The sequence below is a fragment of the Elephantulus edwardii genome, unplaced genomic scaffold, assembly GCF_000299155.1.
Source record: "Elephantulus edwardii isolate Elephantulus edwardi_28Jun2011 unplaced genomic scaffold, EleEdw1.0 scaffold00163, whole genome shotgun sequence".
NCBI lineage: Eukaryota > Metazoa > Chordata > Mammalia > Macroscelidea > Macroscelididae > Elephantulus > Elephantulus edwardii.
The window spans coordinates 2,953,302-2,978,445 of record NW_006399913.1 but is presented as its reverse complement, the minus strand read 5'-3'; the positions used below and the strand labels follow the sequence as shown (position 1 = coordinate 2,978,445).

General features: G+C 36.0%; 1 protein-coding gene across 2 annotated transcripts in view; it reads left to right on the top strand.

Annotated features, from left to right (window-relative positions):
- The window catches only part of TMEM135 (transmembrane protein 135), a 259,256-nt gene that overhangs the window by 170,870 nt on the left and 63,242 nt on the right, over window positions 1–25,144 (top strand). For both annotated transcript variants that reach the window (XM_006895253.1, XM_006895252.1), the window contains one exon: window positions 4,930–4,976. In XM_006895253.1, coding sequence (XP_006895315.1) covers window positions 4,930–4,976 — 47 coding nt within the window. The remainder of the gene's footprint in view (window positions 1–4,929; window positions 4,977–25,144) is intronic.

Below are 25,144 nucleotides of genomic sequence, written 5' to 3'. Positions count from 1 at the left end.
TGAATGAACTTTAGGTTCTCATTGTTTGTTATACTTTCTAAATGGTGTTGGCTTAAATTGCTCTTGGCTTAGTACTTTACAAGATTTACTTTATATGATTTTATTTAACCATCTGTACTTATGGAACACATAGCTAATATATTCTGTGTGTTCATAGAGGCATATTCATTTTCAATAAATGAAGATTTTTTTAAAAGAATAACAACTCAACTACAATAGACAAAGATACAAAAATTCAGTAGGAAATTAAATAGCATCAGTAGGGGGGAAAAGGGGATGTGGATTATATAAAACGTTCAGTATCATTCATAAAAGGAATGCAATTACAATGTGAGATTCTCTTTTTTTTTACATCATGTACTAGAAATGTGTGTTATCAGCTTTTTGATAATACAGAAATTTTGTGGTTTTTAAAGAAACAGCTAGGATAAGGAAATATCTATGTCATACAATGGTGGGGGGAGAGTATATTGGTACGGCTTAATGGGAATTGTTTGACAGTGTTTATCGAACTTAAAAATGCACATGTTGCTTTATGCAGTGAGCCCTCATCTAACAGTTCATTTTGGATATATGAATGCACATGTCACAAAGTACACTCTGATATTGATCATGTTGATAGCATCAATAGACTTGGAAAAAGACTTGGAAAATGGAGTAATTTCTGATAGGAAACAATACAATTTCAGCATTTCTCTTCATGGGTTTGTTTGTAGGTACATGTCATTATTGTTGTGTTGTTGAGCACCATTTAGTCAACTACAGCTGAGAGTAACCCTTTCAACAACACATCTGAACCTTGACCTGTCTTCTGCCATCCTTACCATCACTGATGCACTCAAGCTCACTGTTAACAGTCACCATATCAGTTCCTCTCATTGATATTCTTCCTTTTTTTTATCTGACCCTCTATTAGTATGATGTCTATTTCCAAGGATTATGTAAAATAAAATGGGACATATGAAAAGTACACACACAAAGATACACATCTTGACACATACAGGAAATACAGATAGAAGGTCTGAAATAGAAAGAAACTTTCTTTTAATTTTATTTTGGTTATTTTATTTAATTTTTTTGTTTTGTTTTTTATCTACATTACTTTTGTGGAATAGTTTTAACAAATTTTTATATTTTTTAATTTAAAATAAATTTTTTACTTTATACTGGTTTGCTTACAGAGTTCATATACATTGTTTTTCACAGTGGATGTTCCCCATTTTCTTTACCCATCTCTCCCTCCACCCATCAAATTTTGTGACCCTTTTATTAACTCCCCCAACCCCCCCATATTCACACCTCTGCTCCTATCCCTCTTGGATCCTCATAAGTATTATACAATAATGGTCTTAAATAGTATTAGTTATTATGGGACTGAGTTAGTTTACTTAGCATAAAGCTTACCAGTCCTGCCCAAGTTAGGTAGTAACTTACAAAATCCTTGCTCCTGTGTAATATTTCATTGTGTGGATGCACTGTAATTTGTCAGTTCATTCTGTTGTAGTTGGGGATTTGGACTGTTTCCATGTTCTTGTGATGGCGAATAATGCTGCTGTGAGTGTTGGTGTACAAATCTGTTTGCTCCTCAGTTCTTATTTTCTCAGTTGTGGTACTAGGGATATTGTAGCTAATGTTAGATGGATCTTGGCTGAAAGCAGAGAGTACCATAGGAATGTCTATCTGTGTTTTATTGATTATGCAAAGGCGTTTGACTGTGTGGATCATAACAAACTGTGGCTGACTCTGAGAAGGATGGGAATCCCAGAACATTTAATTGTGCTAATGTGAAACCTATACTTGGACCAAGAGGCAGTCGTCAGAACAGAGCAGGGCAACACTGCATGGTTCAAAATTGGAAAGGGTGTACGCCAGGGATGTGTCCTGTCTCCATACCTTTTCAACCCATATGCAGAACAGATTATCCTGGAGGTGGGGCAGTATGAGGAGAAGTTTGGCATCAAGATTGGAGGAAGATTCATCAACAATCTGTGTTATGCAGATGACACAACCCTGCTTGCTGAAACTGAGGAGGACCTGAAGCACTTGCTGCAAAAGGTCAAGGACTGCAACCTTCAATACGGATTGAAGCTCAACATCAAGAAAACAAAGATTCTCACCACTGGACCAATAGGCAGCATCAGGATGGATGGTGAAGAGATTGAGATTGGTCACAGCTTCAGTTTGCTTGGCTCCACAGTCAATACTCTTGGCACCAGCAGCCAGCAAATTAAAACTTGTATTGTGATGGGAAAGTCTGCTGTTAGGGACTGTTCCAAAGTACTGAAGAGCAGAGTGTCATTCTAGAGACTAAAATGCGCCTCACACAGCCCATGGTCTTTGCAATCACTTGCTATGCATCAGAGAGTTGGAAAATGACTAGGGAAGATAGAAGGAGAATTGGTGCCTTTGAGCTGTGATGTTGGAGAAGAGTGTTGAATATACTATGGACTGCTAAGAAAACAAACAGATTCATCCTAGAGAGAGTTAAATCAGGGTGCTCCTTGGAGGCAAAGATTCTGAAGCTTCGTCTAATATAGTTTGGAAATAATAAGAGGAGGGACCAGTCCTTGGAGAAAGACATCATGCTTGGGGGAGGGGACAGTGCATGAGAGGAAGAACTTCAATGAGGTGGATTCATTCAGTGACTGGGGTAATGGGGGTAGGTGTGTCGGAGACAGACTGGCACAGGATAGAGCAAGGTTTAGGGCTGCTGTACATAGGGTCACTATGAGTTGCAGGCGACTCGACAGTACGTAGTAACAACAACAATAACAATGTTGTCCAACATGTAATTTTGGTGAGTGTTTTCTCCTACTTGATTTACAGTTTTTGTGGTTTATTAATGCTTGCTGTGACATTTATTACTTTTTACCCCTCCAAATATTTACATGTTTAAAGAAAGAATTCCCTGCTCAACTCCTCATCCTTTTTTTTTTAAAAAAAAGTTTTGTTATTAGCAATATACACTGCAAAATAGCTGACCTTTCCAGAAGGTTTTTGGAGGCTGTAAATTTCATGAAAGAAGATTGCTCCTCTTTCTCTGAGTTGTGACTCCCTCATTAACGACCCACATGCTTGAAGGCTTCTGCCTAATCTTTTGAGTTACTATTGTCATTTGCATCCCCTTTAGATAGTTCTTACGAAAGCAGAATGCTCAAGCTAGAACTGTGTTTAGTTTTGAGGAAGCCTTCATTGGATAGTTTTGGTTTTGGGTTTAAAGGCAATAGTTGCAACACACTTACATGGCTCCATAACATCTAGGGTCTGTAAGAATGTGAAGTTCTATCATCATCATCTCCCACTTCATCAGGCATTTCTGTAAAGTCTTTGATTCTAATGATCTGTAATGATACCTGGCACCTTATAGTTCTTCTGGTTTTATGCCACTTCTTCCTCTCTTACTACAAGTGGAGAGACCAGTTGTCAGATCTGGGTTGGGTGTTTGTAAGCAAATGAGATGTAGAACAGAATCATGAATGTCTCATAAATATCTCTCTCCCTTCCACCCACTTTCATTCCTTTCCTCCCTGCCTCCCTCTCTCACTTTCAGATATGTTGGACTGTTAACCTAAAGTTCTGCATTTCAGGCCACTAGGCACTCTGAAGGGGAAAGATTGGCAGTATCCTTTCATAAAGATTTATAGCCTAATACACATGCATGCTTGTGGCACGACTTATTTACAGTAGTGAAGAGTTGTAAACAACCAAATGTTCACTGATGGACAAATGGTGAAAGAAACTCTGGTCTGTTCACATAATGGGATATTATGTATTAATAAAACAACAAAGAGTTTGTGAAACACTATACAACATGGATAAATCTATAAAAATTATGTTTGGCAATGTATGTCAGTGACAGACAATTCTTATATAAGGCCAATTAAGGAAAAGTTCACACATAGGTAAACTCAATCTTCATGGGATAACAGAGATGGAATGGGAGGGAGAGAGAACTGAAATGAAAGTTAAATCAATAAAAAGAGTTACATGTTTAGAAACTCTAAGGAGAGTCACTATGAGTTGAAGCAAAAAGGGTTGTGTCATCTATGTGATACAGATTGTTGATGAGTCTTCCTCCAATCATGATGTCACATTTCTCCTCATAGAGCCCAGCGTCCCAGATATCTGGATATAGATTGAAAAGATACAGAGTTAGAACACATCCCTGATGTACACCTTTCCCAATTTTGAACCGTGCAGTTTCTCCTTGCTATTTTCTGATGACTGCTTCCTCTTCCAAGTATAGCTTTTGCATAAGCACAATCAAGTGTTCTGTGATTTCCGTTTTTCTCAGAGATAGCCAGTTTGTTGTGATCTAGACAGGCAAATGCCTTTGCATAGTCAATAAAACACAGTCATTCCTCTGGTACTCTCTTTTCAGCGAAGATATTGGATAAGATATTTTATTGTCATTGTACTGAGAAATGTCACATATTGAAAAGGTTGATAATTTAGGAATAGGTGTAAACATTCTTATTGAAATAAATATATTTTCAAACTTTCAAATCCACTGTTGTCTAATTGATTCTGATATATAATTTTAAATAATTATTGTTGTGTTGAGTACTACTGAGTTGGAACTAACCCCTAGATCACCCACTAGCGGGTTTTTAGAGGTGGTTAATTGCACAGGAGACCATTGTCTATCCTTTTCCACGGAGCGGTTGGCAAATTCCAACTGCATTCCTTTGGAATTGCAGTGCAGGTTCTTACCATTAGGCCACCAGAGCCCTTATATATAATTGTTATATATTCATTATTGCCCTTTCATGAATTTCTTTTTCTTTAAAGTAGATAGGGTGATTTGTATATAGCTCATTTTGAACATTGTTTTATTGCTTCAGAAATAAGACTTATTTGGCTTTTATAATTCATACAAATTATACAATGTATTTTTTAGCAAGTAATGTCTTTTTCTCCTTGTTTTAGGTCCTTTTGTTCTGCATCACAGCTGCCATGTACATGTTCTTTTTCAGGTATGTTCTATTTCGCCTATATATTTTAATAACAAAAGTAGTGTACCCATCAACCTGGTTAGTTAAAATTCCTCAAATAATTGTTCCCCATAAGTGGAATGAATTTTGTTTTCTCGCTTGGTCAGAGAAATCACCACTTTAAAAATCAGAAGAGAAAAAAGTGAGATAGGGAAAGGATGTTTCTTTCCTTTAGCATATAGTCACAGCAGTGTGGAAATAAGACTTTCAGGTAGAAACACCTCATTTCTTAGTAAATTTCATTTTGGTTATTCTTACTGCATTTATTTTGATAGCTGTATCTCAGGGTTTATGATATATGCTAAATTCAGTCATTAAAGTATACGGTTTTTTAAATGAAAATTTCATCTTAAGTGATAGAACAATTTTTATATTTTTTAATAATATATATTTATATGTATGTGTTGTTGTTGTTATGTGCCGTCGAGTCGCCTGCGACTCATGCATTGTCTTATTTAGGGAATAAAACAATATGTATACATATAAATCCATAGCGACCCTAAATTCATAAATTCATAGGGTCGCTATGAATTTATATGTATACATATTGTTTTTTTCCTAAATAAGCCAATGCAACTATCTGAGCATTTTAAAATCCCTAATTTCTTGACCAAACATCCTAGCAGGTCTTTGATAAAACCTGGTGAGATTCACCAAGGGCTCCAATGTGTTGAAGATGGTGAGGCAGTCACAGTATAGGGCAGAGTCAGAGCTGTTGTCGTATATGAGCTGTTGCCATCATAGTGGCTCCTAACAGCAACTGTAGTCTTAACTTATTTTGATTTTATCAAAATCTTACACAGAATACAAAATTATGCTATTTTAAAAGAATAGATTGTTTGAAAGGGAAAAAAATATAGGTTTAAATATTCAAAGTCTGACATGTGATACAGAGATAATTGATATTGAGATATGTAATATTTTCTGCCATTCATTAGTGAATGAAAAATTACTGAAGCTATTAGGTAGTCTTTAAAATGGTTTGATTAATCTATCATTCTTATTGTATCTTCTGATTTAAGCATAATATTTCTGTGGGTTCCCCCCCCTTTTATTTAAATAACTTTGAAGGAGATGAAAGAGTTAGGCTCAATGACTATTTTATTTCATGAATTTCCAGTCTTTCATAGTTGTATTCAGGTACATTATCGGAACAAGGTCTTTTTTTTTTTTTTTTACAAAAAAGTTCACATTCATCTCCTCCTGTACCAGTCAGATTTGTTTCGGTTTTGGGGTTTTTTGGGTTTTGTTTTACTGGGTTATACAAGGTCTTTTTTTACAAAAAAGTTCACATTCATCTCCTCCTGTACCAGTCAGATCTGATTTGACGGTACACGCACACAAAAATAATAAAATAAAAAAAAAAAGTTCACATTCTCTTTGTATTCTATACAATCTGAAGATAAAACATACTAAGTAGAGAAAAATAATCTTTAAAACATAAAGCTAGAAATATATCTTTCATTGGACATAAACAGAAGAAAGTAAAGTACCTAGTAAAGTTTCTTTTTGTAAAAATTCCCAACAAAACAGATCGTTTAAGGAAACGTTTTCTTTCCTGAGTGTGGTGCATAGAGTGTATCTGATCAACATTTAGCATTTCTTAGTAGTCAGAATATTTGAAGTTAAAAATGTAATTGCCATGTTGAATATACTGATAATATCCAATTTGTAGTATGGTTCTAGGAAATCTTATTTTGAAACACTTGCGATCAACCTAGTATTTTTGGTGTAGAAATAAAATAAGCTCTGTAAATATGTATTTTGGTACAGAGCTACAGAACGTTTTCCTGTTTCAGTCACAAAGTCTAGGTTAAAAACAACAGCTTTAAAATACTTTCCAGAAGGCTCAATACCAAGGTTTATGTGCCAAGATAAACAGTTTTAATTTTCTGAGGAAAGAGGTGGTTTTGCTCCCCAAAGAAGCACTATCACCAAAATTCTAGTGTTCTTGGCAGAAGTTAGTTTGAATAACTCAACAAAATAAGTTTGGTAAATGGTAAAATAAAACTATTCACAATCAAATTATAAACAGTGTAATATGTCTGCTTATATTACAGTATATGTTGGAATGAGAAAATATACTCTTATACATAGCACTTGAAATGCCCAGTTTTGTAAGAATATTTTATTCTTTCACTTTAGCATCATTGCAGATATGTGTACTTGAGGGCATATTTACTCCATTCATTTATATTTCTTTTTAAAACTTTACTTGAAAAAATTGGATATTTAATTATCTTAAAGATATTGTGCCCATGGCTCAACTTAGATTGATCTCCTTTGAGAAAGGCAAAAACTTCCTGTTTGCTATCCATCACTTTGTGTTTTCATCCAAACCAGAGGGAAAAAATTGCCTTTGACATTTTTTAAAAGAAATAATACAAGTAATTTCATAAGAATTTTCTTGCAAAATTTGCTCTACCTTGTTTTCATGATAGTAAAAATGGAATCAGACTTTTTTCCATATGGAGATAATCTATTATTGTACTGATGTCAAGGTTTAAGAAAGTTGTTATTGGTAAGTGCTGTTGAGTGGGCTATAAGCCATAACCATCCAGTGAATAACAGACCTGAATCTTTCCCTGTCTTGTACCATCCTTATGATCTCTCCCATGTTCAGTTACTGCTAATGTGTCAAGTCCTTCTCACTGAGGATTTTCCTCTCTTTCACTCACCCTCTGTCTTTCCCAGCATGAAATCTTTCTCCCAAAGACTGGCCCCTCTTACTAATATGCCCAAAGTGTGTGAGACAAAGTTTCACCATCCTTGCTTCTCAAGAGCACCCAAGCACACTTGCTTAAAGACAGATGTGTTTATTCTTTTCGTATTCCATGATCTTCATATTCAGTAATCTTCTTCAACACACTGATTTAAAGTCCTCAGTTCTCTTTGGCTTTTCTTAGTCATTGTCTAAAAATCAGAAGCGTAGGAAGCAGTTGAAACCTTGGTGTTGCTCAGGTACACTGTAGTCATTCAACTGACATTCTTGGTTTTTAGAACTTTGGAGAGATCTTTGACAGCAGATTTTCCCATGCAACACATAACTTGACTGCTACCACATGGGTGTTGACTTTGAGTCCAAGTAGAATGAAATACTGAAAGTTCACATTTTTCTCCGTCTGTCATGCTGTTGCCTATTGGCCTAGTGATGAAGATTGTTTTCTTGATGCTGAGATGTAATCCATATTGAAGGCTTTGCATTTCTTCAATAATATTTCAAATCTTCATCACTTTCTTTAAGCATCATCTGCATAAATTCAGGTTGGTCATGAATCTTTCCTTAATCCTGATATCACATTCTTTTTCATAAAGGCCAGCTTTTTGAATGGTTTACCCAGAATACAGATTGAAACAGGTATGGAGAAAGAATGTAACACTGATATATTTTTCCTGACTTTTAACCATGCAATGTCCCCTTGTTCTGTTTGTACAACTTCTACTTTGTATGTGATATGTTTTGTATGGGCACAATTAAGTATTCTGGAATTCCTACACGTTTTCTTATTATTCATAATTTGTTATACTCCACACAGTCAGTATTTGTGGGAGTTTTGTGTAAAAGATTTCCTAGTACATGTTTGAATGGGTGATAGTGAAATTTAAAAGATATTTTATTTAAAGAAGCAAAAACTTTTCCGCTTCTCAGAAACTTAATTGATTTCATGATGTAGGTGGTCACATATTCTAATAGAAATTACGCAGTCTTTGAGGCGTCATAACATAAACCTCTTTGGATTTTAGCTCTGTGGCTTTCTGATTTAGTGATTTGAACCTTTCTCATCCTAAGTTTCTGATTCTTAAAATGATTCCTATTAATATGAGAACTTAGTACAGATACTCCTTAAAGAAAATAATATTTTTAAATGCTATTCATGTTTCTAAGCCAATTCTTAAAAAAATACATTGCTGCCTAATACGTTACACTTAATGTGTGGGTATTGGGCCTTATCCAGTTCTAATCTTCAGTGACTCCCATATTTAGAAACAGGGATTGAAGTGTTACAGTTGGAAATTGAGGTTATAGGATAACAAGATTACTCATAGAGTAAGCATGGTTTGAGTAGTACAGGGCAGCAAACCAGATGATTGGGGTAGGAGCCCTGCTTTTCACTCCATTTCCTTTTCCATTCTTCACCATTTTTTGTCCAGTCTGATGGCATTCTGAGGGCTGAACCGAAGTAAGATAGGCAGAAAAGGACTCTGGGCAATTTGAGTTGTTGGAGCAGTGTGTGCACATGCAAAGAGCAGTGCAACAGTGGTGGAAAAGGAGATCGTGGTTGTTTTTATAGACAATATAAATGACCGTTTATACTTGCAGGATGTATGTTCATTCTATTTGTCTTTTCCTCTGTTGTTAAAAAGTATTATTTTCCAAGAATTTGAAGCTTATTATCTTCTTGGTAAATTATAAAATTGATTAAGAACTTTTAGACTAATGAAATGCATTAATACTCAGCCCTCTATTCTAACAATTTGCTTTTGCAACTACTGGCTATGTCTGCTATCTCTGTGGAAACTCCCCGTGGTTCAAAGGAGTCTTTTGATGAGGATTTTTAGAAATGGAATATAAAATCATAAACTACTGTGAAATAAATGTGATATTAACTTTGACACAATACCACTTGTGGCCTAGTGGTTAATGAGCTGTACTGCCAACCTAAAGGCAAATGGTTTGAATCCACCATTTGCTCTGTAGACAAAAAAATTGGCAGTCTCCTCCCATGTGATTTATAGGGAGCTCTGGTGTCCCAGTGGTAAAAAGCAGCACTGCAATCCCAGAGGCACACAGTTCCAATCCTGCAGATGCTCTTGCAGAAGAAAGATGGGCAGTCTCTTCTCATGTGATTAATAGGCCTACTGGTAAGAAGTTACACTACAGTCTCAAAGACACACAATTCTAGTCCACTAGCTGCTCCCTGGGAGAAAGATGAGTATTCTCCCTTGTGATTTATTGCCTCTGAAAACTTCTAGATGGTCGAAACCAATCAGTTGCAACTGGGTGGCACTCAACAACAGCCACTTTATTATTAATATTTAGTTGACCTTTTATATTGGCCAAAAAAGATTTCCACTATTTACAGTTACATACCTGTATATTCAATCTTGATTATAACTTACTCTTTTAAAATATGAGAAAATGATTTTATAAATTACTACCTAACTTGGGAGGGACTGGAGAGCATTATGCTGAGTAAATTAACTCAGTCTCACAAGGACAAATATTGTATAAAACCATTATTGTAGAATGAGTATAAGGATCCAAGAGGGATGGGAGAGGGTGGAAGCAGAGGTATGAAGGTGTGCAGGGGGAGAGGGAGATTAGTCATGGAGGTGTATAATTTGAGGGTGGGGGGAGTGAGGGAAATAGGAAGAATCTGTTTTCAAAAACAGTGTATTCAAATTTTACAAATAAAGCAGTATAAAAATATGAGAAAAAAAGAGTGCAGAGGATAGTATACATTACAAATAACATTGGCTCCTGGCTATGAAGAGATTATGAAGTATGAAGTGCTTTCCTCTTAAGAATCATTTCAGGCTATATAATTCATTAATGAAGTCATATAATGCCTGGGAAGATAATTTAAATTTAGACTTTATGACTATTGTAACAAATATTATACTTGTTAAATATTATAATGTGGATTGTTACTTTGTGAATTAGAGTAAAAAAGCAAAAAACCAGAATTTTATATGCAGCAAATGGCCTCAAAATAAGGTTAATATGTTTTTGTAGAAGAATAATAGTAACTCTGCTTTTTCTGCATTTATAATCTCTTTCCAGTTCCTCAGATGAGACCATACCTTTCAGATTGTTTGTTAAAATGACTTTTCTTGGAATAACTGCATCAGGAAAATGTAAGAACTTTCTGAGACTAGTAATAAGGCCTTATAAACAGGAAACAGGCAATGCATCACAGCCTAAAGCACTGAATCTTCTGTTTTACCTACACTGACCCACCGTATATAAACATAGGTGAGCATGCGTGCATACACTCTCTCTTTCTCTCTCTCTCTCTCTCTCTCTCACACACACACACACACACACACACACTCTCTCTCTCTCTCTCTGTCTCTCTCTCTCTCTAAAGGCCTTGTGTGCATATAGGGTGTATGTATGAGTTTGCATATCAGCCTTTAGTCTGGTGTGACTAAAGTAATGATTCTCATTCAAGACCGATTCTTCTTTCCAGTTTTGAGGTTCTTTTATCCAGTAGAATGGCTTAAGGAGCATTGTTGCCAATTACAGTTTTTAGACTAGGATTTGTTGATAAAGTTGTTTAAATTTGAAGGGATTCGTTTTATTGTTTACTTTACCAATTATTAGGATCTATTACATACTTTACGACTTGTCACTACTTTTTCTCGGACATGAGTTCTTGATTTCTCTTATTTGCGTAAATTCTCTCAGATTCGTCATGAGATGCTACAGTATAGCAGAGTGACTTAAGAGTATGAATTCAGAAATCAGATTGTATTGGTCCAGGGTGCATTCCATATTATTTGTTTTGGGAAAGTGACTTAATTTCTCTTCTCAGATTTCTCCCCTTAAGACAAAAATAGAAGTCACAATTTAGAAAACCTTAAACACCTTAATAAATGCTATTTGTTTTAGTTCTTTTAATCTGAGCTGTGAGGATCACATGGTGTGTGTGTGTGTGTGTGTGTGTGAGAGAGAGAGAGAGAGAGAAATAGAGAGAGAGAAATGCCTTCAGTGGGCAGATTCATAAAGTTACAAGGTAGCTTGGTTGGTAATTGTTTAGGACTGGAGGATTGAGGAGTAATTGTTAATGAGTAAATTTTTCTAGAAATTATGTAATGTATAAAAATATAATAATGGCTTCAGAAATTTGTGAATATAAAATTCACTGACTTATTTAATTACATAGTGAAATATATGTGAACTATGTTTCAAATACTGATGTTAAGGAGTCTGAAATGGAAACCTATCTTTGTTGGTCATACTGTGAAAATCCCGTGTTAACACTATTAATCATTGGTCCAGTTATCAGAGTTCAGAGTTGTTACTGTATGTGTAGGCACTTAGGTCCATGTTAACAGAGAATATCAGAAAGCACATATTTTTCTCAGGTATTTTGAAAGAGGCATATTCTTTTAGGGAATCATAGAAGTCAGTTATGGAAGAACATTGCACGACTTGGTTTTCAGAATTTTCAGAACTGCAGTTTGGAAAATGTACACTTTAGGTCTGAGATATCATATTTTAGAATTATAATTATCAGAGGCTATAAAAGAAATGCTGAATATCTGTAAAGCTCTGTTATTTTAGCATTATTCCAATAAGACTGAAATTTGATTTGATATTTATAAGTTTTTATGTACTGTCAAATCAGAACCAACTCATAGCTGAACCTCCAGTGGGTTTTCAGAGGCAATAAATTGCATGGGAGGAGATTGCCCATCTCTCTCTCTTAAAGCCAGTGGTGATTGTGAACCAGCGTGCTTTTAGGTTGGCAGCACAACTCCTTACCATGAAGTTCCAGAGCAGAATTGTAAACTCAAAGCAAGAAAGGCTTCTGTGTGAGATATGTTGCAATTCTTTATAGCTATGCATTGATGTTGGTTGTATTCTGAAGAGCAGTTAGTTATTTATTGTATTACCTGTTAGGTATTTTTTTTAAAATTTTTATTTGTTACAGGGAGAGTGGGTGAGGTGTATCAACGACACTGTTCTTGTCAGTTTAATTATTGAAATGATTGCTATTCTCTGTTGAGTCATAACCCTCCAGCAGGTTTTCAGAGGTTGTGAATGCATGGGAGGAGCTTGCCCATCATTCTTCTGTGGACTAGTTGGTGGATTCAAAGCATATGCTTTTGGATTTTGCCACTTGCCCCTTAGCACTCACCAGAAAAGGAAATGCCACTAAAATATTTTTTCATGTATAATATCAAATATGGCATACAAAATCCTAACTTACTTTTCTCTTCCATGATCTAGACACTTCTCAGAAATAGCACACATAATAAAAATGATATATTCTTGAATTTATTTTCTTTAAAATATCTCATGCAATGCCTCTGGAGTCTCCTTTTCCATGCTGTGTGTGTTCGGTGACGGGGCTGAGCAGAAGGGGAAGTACACCACCTACAGTCAGGCCAGCTGAAATCCCGAAGAAGACAGGATTTTTTTCCATACTTGTCAGTGTTCAGCACATGTCACCTTTCATTTGTCACTGAACCAGGAAGGTGTTTACCTGTAAGGTAAACTGGTCAAAGTGGGAGAAGCTTTTAAGTTCTAAAATTTCAGCCATTTCTTTCATTCTTTGCTAGAAAGAGAAAACAAACAAAAATGAGTCCTCTCCCTTTTTTATTTTAATATTCTGTTGTCAATCAAAAAACCTTTTTTGGGGCCCTTGCTGATGTTGCATGAGTGCTGGCTATTTATTAAGTTACTGTCGTCAAATATGCAAAATAAAGGAAGAACACACCTTTAGGTTTATAGGCTTTTGGGAACAGTTACTATTGGCAGTTCAGGGCCTTTGAATGCTCGCAGCCCTGGAATGCTTGCTGAAGGGATTTGATCAATGGAAGCCGCCTACATAATTTTTAACTGTCTTGTACTCCTTGAACACTACCCAGAACAAGACTGATATTACTATTCAGGTGAGGGAAGCAATTGGTTTTATTGGATTTGATGTGAAGGGTTTTTTTATTAGCATTAAGCTCTACTATTCTTGCTTGAATATTGAATTTTTAAAAAATTGAATCATGCTTTTGTGCCACTACTAGGACCTCTACTCGGAATATTATTGCATTGCTTGTTAATTTTTGACTCATGTACTTTTAACTTGTTAGTTAAATTTGTGTCTTCTAGGTTGCAACACCTCCATGATACATCTTCAAGGATATGAACATGTACTAAGCACAATTAATAACAGTGCATCTAAATTCCAAAATCAATTTCCATAATAGTCTATGTGTTTCCTACTGCCAAAGGGGCCCTTTAGAGTAATGAGAGAAGATCTTCCCCTTGAAACCCACAGGGTCCCTTTTCAGCAGGAAGTAGCTAAGAGAATACGCCATCCCCTTTTCCTTATGAATCAGGGTGAAGTCTCTCTCAGGGAGGAGTGATAGGGAATGGCAAAGGACACACTGACAAAGGAGATTAATCAGAACTGGCTTTGACAAGCACTGTGGCAATTGGACAATTAAAACAGACATTCGGGGTGGGGGAAGAAGAACGAACTGGGGAGGAGAGTAGAGAAAACAGTGCAACAATGAAGGAATGAAAACTCAAAATCTCTGTAAAAGTTCATTAAAATGAATAAATTTAATAATAATAATAATAATAATAATAATAATAATTGAATCATGCTAATATTTAATATATTGGCTAAATCGACATTACAGAATGTAATTTTAAGATATTTTCAGAAATTCTTATGAAAGCTAAGGGTTTTACCACACCTTTTAAACTGTCAGCGACTTCTGGTGGGAAGCATGTTGGGTGATTTTATTAGTAAGTACACCTTGATGGAATTCCTTGTGCCCTAAGAATTTTATGATCATGAAAGCTTTTTATCCCCTTACTGAATTGTTTCTTTTGGATTTTAGCTTGCATCCCTTTATAATTTTTTGCGCTTTAATGACTAGAATGGTTAGGGAATGAATGTGAATTGAACTGATGTGGCTTTTACTTTTTTAACAAGACATAAGCAATGTTTTTTATTGTTTCAAAAAGCAGAAATAGAATAGTATTTATAAAATTGAAAAAGAAGTTTTTGTCTTGTCTGTTTTGAGGTATCTGTCTATATTGATTCCTTAGTACTCACTTACTGCCTGTGTTCGAAAGATGAAATGAATTGTTACACATTTAAAGAGTCTTCTAAAACTTTATTGTGTGAACAGATCATCTAGGAATGTTATTAAAAGCCAATTGGTAGAGTTTGAAACACCAGTAGACTCTCAGGTGATACAACTTGTGGGTAACAGTCTGAGTAGTGAAGCTTAAAGTTACCTCCAAACTCATTGCTTATCAGGCTGCCCATACTCTTTGTGGCCTTCCATTGGGTTTCCAAGGCTGTAAATGTCTGTGGGAGGAGACAGCCCACCTACTCTCCTAGAGTAACTAGTGGATTCAGACTACTGACCTTTTGGTTAGTAAGACAACATGTGCTATGAGAGCTCTTTCCTGTGTCACTCAAGACATAAATTATTTACTTTTCCTTAAAATTTGCCATTTAAAAATAATCCAGAGATTTTTAATTGCATGGAGAAAATATTGAAGTTATCAAATTATTTCATCAGACTTGAATCCACAGTCAACAGTTTTGGTACCAGAAGACGGGCAATCAGGAGATGTATTGCGTTGGGCAGATCAGCTGTCAGGGACCTCTCCAAATTACCAAGAAACAGTGATGTCAGTTTGAAGACTTAAGGCACCTGATTCAGGTCATGGCCTTTTCAGTCACTTGTTATGCTTCTGAGAGCTGGACAATAAATAAAGATGATAGAAGAATTAATGCCTTTGAGTTGTGGTATTGGAGAAAATTATTGGGTATCCCATAGACTGCCAAATATCTAACAGATATGTCTTAGAGAAAGTGCAGCCAGAGTGCTCCTGGGAGGCAAAAATTCTCACATACTTTAGGCATGTTGTTAATATTGATGAGTACTGTCAGAGCCAGCCCATACCTCACCCACCACTGAGTTTTCAGAGGCAGTAAATCACATGGGCTGAGATTGCCCATCTTGTTTTCTGTGGAGCAGCTGGTGGATTCAAATTGCATGCTCTTGGGTTGTCACCTCCTTGGAGAGGGACATAATTCTTGGAAAGGTGGAGGGTTGGTGAAAGAAAAGAAGGCTCTTGGCTAGATGGATTGACACTGTGACTGCAGCAGTGAGCATGAGTGTGTCAGAGATGATGAGGATAGCACAGGATTCAGATCTATCTTAGGGCCCCTATGAGTCATACTTGACTCAACACAGCCTAACAACCACCACCACCCCTCTTGATTTCAGTACATCACAACATATAGGTGCAGAACATTTTCCCCAGGAATCTTAAATTTCTGTAAAAAATGAAACAGGAGTTTATCCTTTGGTTTGAAAAAGAAAAGAGATAGTATAATTATATAATTATATGGTTTCTTTCGATGTGCAAATTTTATTAGGTCTCCTGTATTTCTCTCATACTTTCTATTCAATGTCAATGTTCTTTAGCATTTCTATATCTATTTTGTTATGATTTATAACCCCAGCTTTTAACGGCAAGTCGTCTATACTGGATAAGAATAATGAATTTCTTATTCAAAGATGAATTAATAAAACAGAAACTGTTTTAATCTAAAATCTATTGTTAATCAGTCCATGAAATAAAAGCCCTAAATATACCATGACTGCCAGAGAGAAAAACAAATCTGTACTGGACAGAGTGACACCAAATTGCTCCTTGTCTCACATACTTTGGGGATGTTGTCAGGATTGGCTAGTCTTTGGAAAAATATATCATTCTTGAAAGGGTAGACAGTGAGCAAAGTGAGGAAAAGCCTGGATGAGATTGTCACAGATATGTCAGAGAAGGTGAAATTGGCTTAGGATAGGGCAAGGTTCAGAGCCCTTGTTCATAGAGTTGCTATATGTCAACTTGATGGCACATAACACTAACAATATGATCACATTTTGTCTTTTCTTTTAAAAATATCATTACCATAGCAGTAATAACTTGTTTTTTAAACTTCAAATAATATAAAAGTATATAGAGTAAAAGCTGAAAACCCTCATTCCTTTATCTGTTGTGCCATTCTTGTATCTCTTTTCCATTGAAATAATGTTAACAATTTGGCATGCATTCTTCTAGAGTTCTTATTATACACGTTATATGTTGTTGTTTTTGATAGTGACACTCTGTACCATAGCTCTGAACCCTGCCCTATCCAGAACCAATCTCACTGACTTTGATACTCCTCCTCCCATTACCCTAGTTACTGTGTCAGTCCATCTCATTCAGGGTCTTCCTCTCCTGCACTGTCTCTCCACCTTTCCAAGAATGATATCCTTCTCTAAGGACTATCTCCACCTGGTAGCATGAGCTTCAAAGTTCTTGCCTCCAAGAAGCAGCTTGATTTTATCTTCTCCAGGACAGACATGTTTGTTCTCTTGCACTGTGTTATGTCCTATACTCTTCTCCAGCACCATAACTCAAAGGCATTGATTCTTCTTCTATCATCCTTGGTCATTGTCCGGCTCTCTGATGCATAGCAAGTAATTGTGCAGACTGGAGCAAGAACACTGTGGTCTCTAGAATGATATTGTTGCTCTTCAGTACTCTGGAGAGGCCCTGATAGCAGATTTTCCCAGGGTACTTGCTCTTTTGATTTTCTGATGACTGATGTCAGGAGTGTTGATTGTGGGACCAAGAAAACTGAAATTGTTAACAATCTCGATCTCTTCTCCATCTGTTATGAGGCTGCCATTTGGTCTAGTGGTGAGAATCTTGGTTTTCTTTTAGATTTTTTTCCTCTCATTTTTTAAAATTGTGATTTTAATGAAAATTTACAGAAATGTTGGATTTTCATTCATTCTTTTTTGTACATTTCCTTCTTACTCCTTCCTTTCCCCTCTGCCAGTTTACTAACTTTTTAAAAAAAAAATTATTCATTGTTGCATTATTTCCCTATCCCTTACCCAGTCTACTTCGTAATGTACCTCTTAGTCCAGATTGTTGTCATACATATAACACCTAATCATATATTTCTTTTAAACACTTCTTTCCTTCATCTGTTCCAATGCAGTGTTTATTACGTATCCACTTTCCCCCCCTAGTTTTTCTCCATGTCAGTTCTACTTGATAACAGTGACTGAGATATTTCACTTAGCATAATGGAGAAATCTTTGTTTTCTTAATGTTGAGCTTCAGTTTGTAGTGAAGATGGCAGCCCTTGATCTTCTTCAGCAAACACCTTGGGTCTTACTCAGTTACAGCAAGATTGTGATGTCTGTATCAAACAAATTGTTGATGAGCCTTCCTTCAATCTGGAAACCACATTCCTCCTGAATGTTCTGTTCTGCTTATAGATTGAAAAAGTATGGAGATAGGATGCATTCCTGGCATACACCTTTCCTGATTTGAACCTTGCAGTGTTTCCTTGCTCTGTTCTGATGACTGCTTCCTGGTCTTAGTAAATGTTTCTCATGAGCACAATTAAGTGTTCTGAAATTATTATTCTTCTAAATATTGGTCAGAGTTTGCTGTGATCCATGTCTTTGTGCTGCTTTCAGTTAAGATCCATTTAGCATTGGCTGTAATGTCCCTAGTGCTATGGCCTTTCCTTAACCTAGTTTGCACATCTGGCAGGTCTCTGTGGATGTACCATACCAGTCATGACTAGATGCTGTTGTTATGTGCCGTGCAAATGGAACTCACTCATAGCTGACATTCCAGTGATTTTTCACAAGCTATAATTTGCAGGAAGAGATTACTCATTTTTCTTTTGTGACAGAAGTGAGTGGATTTGAACCACCTTAATTTTAATTGTTAAGGACAACTCCTTACCAAGAATTCACCACAGATCCCTGATCATTATCTGTAAATGGATTATCTTGGTTATATTTGCTAGCTAAATTTAATTTTAATAGTTGTTGTTAAAGAAGATTAATCAGAACTGGCTTTGACAAGCACTGTGGCATTTGGACAAGAACAAACTGGGAGGAGGGTAGAGAGAATAGTGCAACAATGAATGAGTGGAAGCCCAAAATCTCTGTAAATGTTTATGAAAATTAATAAAATATAATTATAGAAAAAAAAATTGTTGTTAATATGTGCCATTATGTCGCCTGAAACTCATAGCAACCCTATGTACAACAACTTTGAACCCTGCTCTACCCTAAGTGAACTGTATTGTCTCTAACACACCTACCCCCATTACTCCAGTCACAGAGACAATCCATATCATTGATGGTCTTCTCATGCACTGTCCCACCGCACTCCCAAGTATGATGTACCACTCCAAGAACTGGTCCCTCCTTGAAACATGCCCAAAGTACGTCAGATGGAGCTTCAGAATCCTTGCCTCCAAGGAGCAGTCTAGTTTCACCCTCTCTAGGATGTACTTGTTTGTTCTCCTAGCAGTCCGTGGTATATTCAGTACCCTTCTCCAGCACCACAGCTCAAAGGCATCAATTCTCCTTCTGTCATCCCTAGTCATTGTTCCGCTTTCTGATGGATAGCATATAATTGCAAAGTATGGCTTGGATCAGGTGCACCTGAGTCTCCAGACTGATATCATTGCTCTTCAGTACTCTAGAGATGTCCCTGACAGCACACTTTCCCAATGCAATTTGTCTTTTGATTTCCTTCCTGCTGGTATCAAGAATGTTGATTGTGGAGCCAAGAAAACTAAAGCTGTTAACAGTCTCAATCTCTTCACTGTCTTTCACAATGCTGCTAATTGACCCAGCAGTGAGAATCTTTGTCTTCTTGATGTTGAGTTTCAATCCATATTGAAGTCTGCAGTCCTTGACGTTCTGCAGCAAGCGCTTCAGGTCCTCCTCAGTTTCAGCGAGCAAAGGTATATCATCTGCATAATACAGGTTGTTGATGAGTCTTCCACCAGTCTTGATATCATATTTCTTCTCATAGAGCCCAGCCTCCAAGATGTTCTACATATATATATTGAAAAGGTATAGAGATAGGACACCCTTCTGAATTTTAAACCATGCAGTGTTTCTTTGCTGTATTCTGACAACTGCCTCCTGACCCAAGTATAGGTTTCACATAAGCACTATCAATTGTTCTGGGATTCCCTTTCTTCTCAGAATGCATGTCTATTTTCTCTCCAGGAGTTCTTTTGATTCCCATAGTCTTGTACATAGGAGTGTCTTGTACCTTCATTAGTCAAAAGAGGTTTAAAGGGGATACCTTATTTCCACTTTATTTTGTATTGCCTTCATAGTTGTAGAACATCTTGTCATAGATTTATTAACCCTCTTCTTCTTACATCTTCACTTTTCATTTTTAAAATTCTGTATGCTGATTTGTTATGTGCTGTAGAGTCAACTGTGACTCATAGCGACCCTATGCACAATAGCACTGAACCCTGCCCTATCTTGAGCTAATCTCACTGCCTCTGACATATCTTCCCCCATTGCCACAGTTGTTGTGTCAATCCATGATCATCTTTCTCTCCTGCACTGTTCCTCTGCCCTTCTGAGCATGATGTCCTTCCTCAAGGATTGATCCCTTCTGGCAACATGCCTAAAGTATAAGAGAAGGAACTTCACAATCCTTGACCCCTGTGTAGACATGTAAAAGCTCATATGTCATCTATTAATATTTATTTTTCCCTATGATATAATTTTATTCAACTGTTGATAAACAATAACCCAAAAAGATGTATAACAACAAGCCAGTTGAGTAGGCTAGCTCTGTTCACACTGCAGGTTGTGACTCACTTGGGGCGCTCTCTCTGTTTTCACTTTAAGGCTTTACCTGAGGGACACCAGTTGTGCTCATGGCAGTGCATGAGATTTCTTCTAAAAAATAATAATACATAGTGCCTTAAGTACTTTATTCATTACACGTAAATATACGTTCATTTGCCAAGAATATGTAATTGATTAGGTCTTTCCTAACTGGAATTGAGAGTTGTTTTCATCGTGTAAGAAATACTTATAACATGTTGTCTTTCCAAATCATTAATTTTCCATGGAAACAACCCCCCCCTTTTTTTTTTGTTTATGAACATGTTAGTTGCATCAATAAGTGTAATTGACACAAATACATTTGAGACCAAAACCAACTGGTTTTTGGGAAGCAAAAGCATTCTGATGTGACCAGAAGGGTGTGTGGTCATATTTGGGAGTGGCAGGATTTGGTTTGGGATTGTTCTTTTTGGTGTGTTTTTTTTTAAATCTTTGAGCCTTCATTGTGAATGAAAGAATGTTTTTCAGAAACAAAATAGTAAAGCTAAGATATATTTGTATTAAATGGAAACTGAGTAAGAGAACTTTTACTGTAAAAAGCACATTTTCAAAATAAATACTAACTTTTTACTCTAGTTCTCTTTTACTTATCAACTTATGTTACTGCTGTTTTCTTTCTCATTCTTGATTGTACTACAAACAATTGAATATTACTTGAAAGTTGTATGAGAGACAGGTAAAAGATTCAGTGTAATTTTTATCCTCTTAAATTCCGTAAGATGATTTCAGTTAGGTGCTGTTGAGTTAGTTTCTGTGAACAAAACACTACCGAGTCCTACGCAATCCTCACATTTGTTATTATATTTGAATCACTTGTTGTAGCCACTGTTTCACTTCCTCTCTTTATCCTCCCTCCTAAAGAACCGTCTTGCTGCACTTTTTCACAAATGGATCTATTCTTCTGGCAGCCTATGATACGTGACATTATTCTTTGCCCACAGTATCATTCAAATGCACCACTTCTTCTTTGGTTTCCCTATTCATTGTCTCATTTTTGCATATGAGGCAGTTGAAAATACTGTGGTTTAGATCTGGTACACCTTATTCCTCAAAGTGACGTCCTTGCTCTTTAACATTTTTAGAAATATCTTCTGTTTGAGGCAATATGTAATTTATTTCATGTGGCTGCTTTTCACTTCAGTTTTTTTAACTTTTAAATACTATAACATGATGCAAAACTTTTTTGAGACTTAAAAGTTCAGTCACATCCCAGTATAAGTGTGACAGATGTTTATATATGTATGAGTTTGTATGTCTGGCATTTAGAAATGGAATTAAATTTGCTTCTTTATCCTTTATTGATAATTTTTCATAAAAGTGAGAAAATGTACTTCCTTTTATGATTAGATTTATGATAATTTTTGATCTTTTCTTGTGAATTAAGCTCTTTCTTTCTGACTGTAAACAGATATGTATGGAAGATTGATTTGAACAGCAGTCTGAACATTTTAAGAATTTCAGCTGTCTTAATCTCTCCAATATAGTCTCAGCCTTAAGCTTACTGAATATAATCAATTATAATTTAATTAAAGTGTTCCAAATCTGAAATACAGTAATTTCAGCTAGGAAATCAGAAAATATTTACTGCAATTTTATTCTGTCTTTAACAACTTTGAGGGAATTCTTTTGTTTCTAGCTACAGTGTGTTTGGCTAAAAAAATAATTGAGTAGATTTTCAAAGTGCTTTATAAGCCAAGATTTTACTGCTTTGTTAAAGCTACGAATTACATGAAATTTTATCTTATGGATTTGAAATTTTTTTATTGAATATAGATTTCACATTATTTTTTCAGGTCAAAATTGCCATAATAATAATAGGTTCCAATTGAAGTTTGAAACTTTGACATAAATCAGAAATTGGAATGTTACTAACAGCTGTTGTCATAAAAGAGATTCACTAGGAAGTCATTGTGTCTCTAAACATTATCTTCCGGAATCTCTTCCCCTCCCCTTTGTTTCATTTCCACTTCTGCGCTGCTTCATGTCATTTTCAGTTGAATCTATTTCCTCTTGTTCCATAAAAGAATAAAATAGATATTATTAGTCTGTTAACTTTATAAAGTTTGTTTTGTTCAAATTAATTTTTTCACCAGAATTGCTTGGGATTTAACAGTTTTTCCAGATCAGTTGATCTAATCTTGACTTTTTTCCTTCCTTGTTTCTCCTGATTTTGACTGTGAACTTTTTGTTTAAATTCAGTATATTTCTTTTTATCAACACTCCTTTTCATTTTCTTTTTCTTCAGCTTTCAGTCTTTCAAAATGATGTGACATATCCCCATATGTACAAGGTGGAACTAAATTTATAGGCCACTTTTTTGAAATGACAGGCCACTTTTTTGACATTGTATAATTCTTCATAGTGTCGCTTTGAGTTGCCTGTGACTCGACAGCACTTAACAACAACACAACAACGATATGCTTTCTTACAGTGTCCAATTTTATTTATTGTGTAAAGTTTTTTTAAAAAGTGCCAATGTTTTCGTAAATGAATCTATCAATATTCTCACATTTGTAGTACTTTCTATAGGATATAATGCAGAATATCAGATTCCTGGGTATGCAAGTTCAATAGAAGAAATTTTTAGTTCTTGTGGGAAGAATTGAAGACACAGCTGTAAGAAATAAGAATTAATGAATACAAGGAACAGATACTTATCTAAATAAATATATAGGAACTTTGCTTAGAAATAGCATACAAATACATTATTACTATAATAGAGTAGGAGCAGCAGTGGAGATGGCTGTATCTGATCTGACCTCTTATGGGTAACAGTCTGCTCCTTGAAGGCAAGGATCACAAAGCTTCATCTTTCATACTTTGGACATGTAGGGTAGGCTATTCCTTGGGAAGGGACATCGTGCTTGGAAAAATGCAGGGTCACTTGAAGGAGAGGAAGACTCCTAAAGAGATGGACTGACACTGTGACTTTGGCAGTGGGCTTTAGTGTCTCAGAGATGGGACGGATGGCACAGATAGGGCAAGTTTCAAGTTGGTTGTTAATAGGGTCACTATGAGTTGTGCTCAGCTACTCCATATCTAACAAGAACAACAACAAAAGTTCTAATAATCAAACGATTATTTTAATGGTATATTAAACAAAGAAATTTAGATATTAAATAGATTAAAGAGTATGAGCGAATTGCATCGTAAAGATACCTGTAAAAAGAGCAAGGGACATTTGGGGTGGCTATCCCTAACATTTACCAACTTCATATAGGGAAACTGTAACCATCAATAGCATCAGCAACACAAAACTCATCACCATGAGGTTTGTCATGTCCCCAACACTTCCATACCTCTTTCTGCTCATCTTAACACCAATCTTAACTGCTATACCTGACCCCAAATCTGATGCAATATCTCACAGACCACGCAAAACCATATTGGGGAGATCAAATGACTATAATTCCAATTAATAGCCGAATACAGTCACTCAATCAGGTTGGCTTCCAAAATGTGCTTGCAGGCCCGTCACCCTTGAGCCTCATAGCTTGAGACTAGTGTTGTAAAGTTCTCAGTCCTGTCAGTGTTGGCTTGTACCCCCACATCTTAAGCAAATGTTCTTCGCTTAACTTTGGTTCTGTTCTTGGGGAGGGGAGAGAAGTAGGAGTCTCATCTCATATTGATCCTGTGGTTTTCTGCTTCGGCCATGGCTGCTGCTGTAGTAGATGTAGCTGGAGCAGGAGTGTCTGGTCGTGAAGGGTGGCCTGCATTCTCTTGTTCTCCTTCTCTTCATCATTGGTGGGGGAAAGCTAGTCTGTTGCTGGAGCTCCTCAATTTATTTGTGAGACTAGCTAGTTTTCTTATAGATTGGTGAGACTAGTCAATCACATTGTTGTAAGATAGCCAGTTGCCTTCTGGATTGGCTAACATGTCTTATTCATATATTCCCTCCCACGCACATGGTAGAGTCAGTGGATATTGAAAGAGAAACTCCACTATTCAATTTTTAAATAAATTTAGAATGCATTTGTAGTTGCAATGGTAACCCAAAGACCATGCCTCTCTGACAGTTTGAAGCTGCCAGCAGCTCTGCCTACCTACTCTTGAGTGAGTTACAGCCTCTAATAACCAACCCTTTTGACAGTCAGCTATTAGTCCATTACAGCTTGATGCCAGTGTGTGAGACAGAGACATTCTTGTACCATGAATAAACCCAAGGGTTGTTGAGAGGTTTGCTTTTTAAAGGGTTTTCTAACAATTTATACCTTAACAGTTATAACATTTATCATGTACCTGAGCCGTTTCCTAAATTGCATGCTTATAAAAGAAAAATATTTTTCATATATTATCTGGAATAATTTAAAGATGGCATATATTCTTTATTTTCCCTTCTTTTTGAGGGGGAAAAAACCTACGTAATTATTTTCTTAAACTGTGTAGTTGTTTATTTTCTATTGGATTTTTGTTGATTTAGATTTAATGTATTTAGTTATAGCAGCATAATGTATGGCTCATAATGCATAATTTTTCTCTAACAATTTAATCCCAATAAAGTAGACACCTTTATAAATATAAGACAGTGATAATGTTGAACACAAAATGTCATTTACCTGAAAAACTATCTTATAACTTAATGTAAGATAAAATTTTTATTGTTTAGATAATAACATGTGTTGTTGTTGTTGTTATGTGCCGTTGAGTCGCTTGCGACTCATAGCGACCCTATGTACAACAGCCCTAAACTCTGCTCTGTCCTGTGC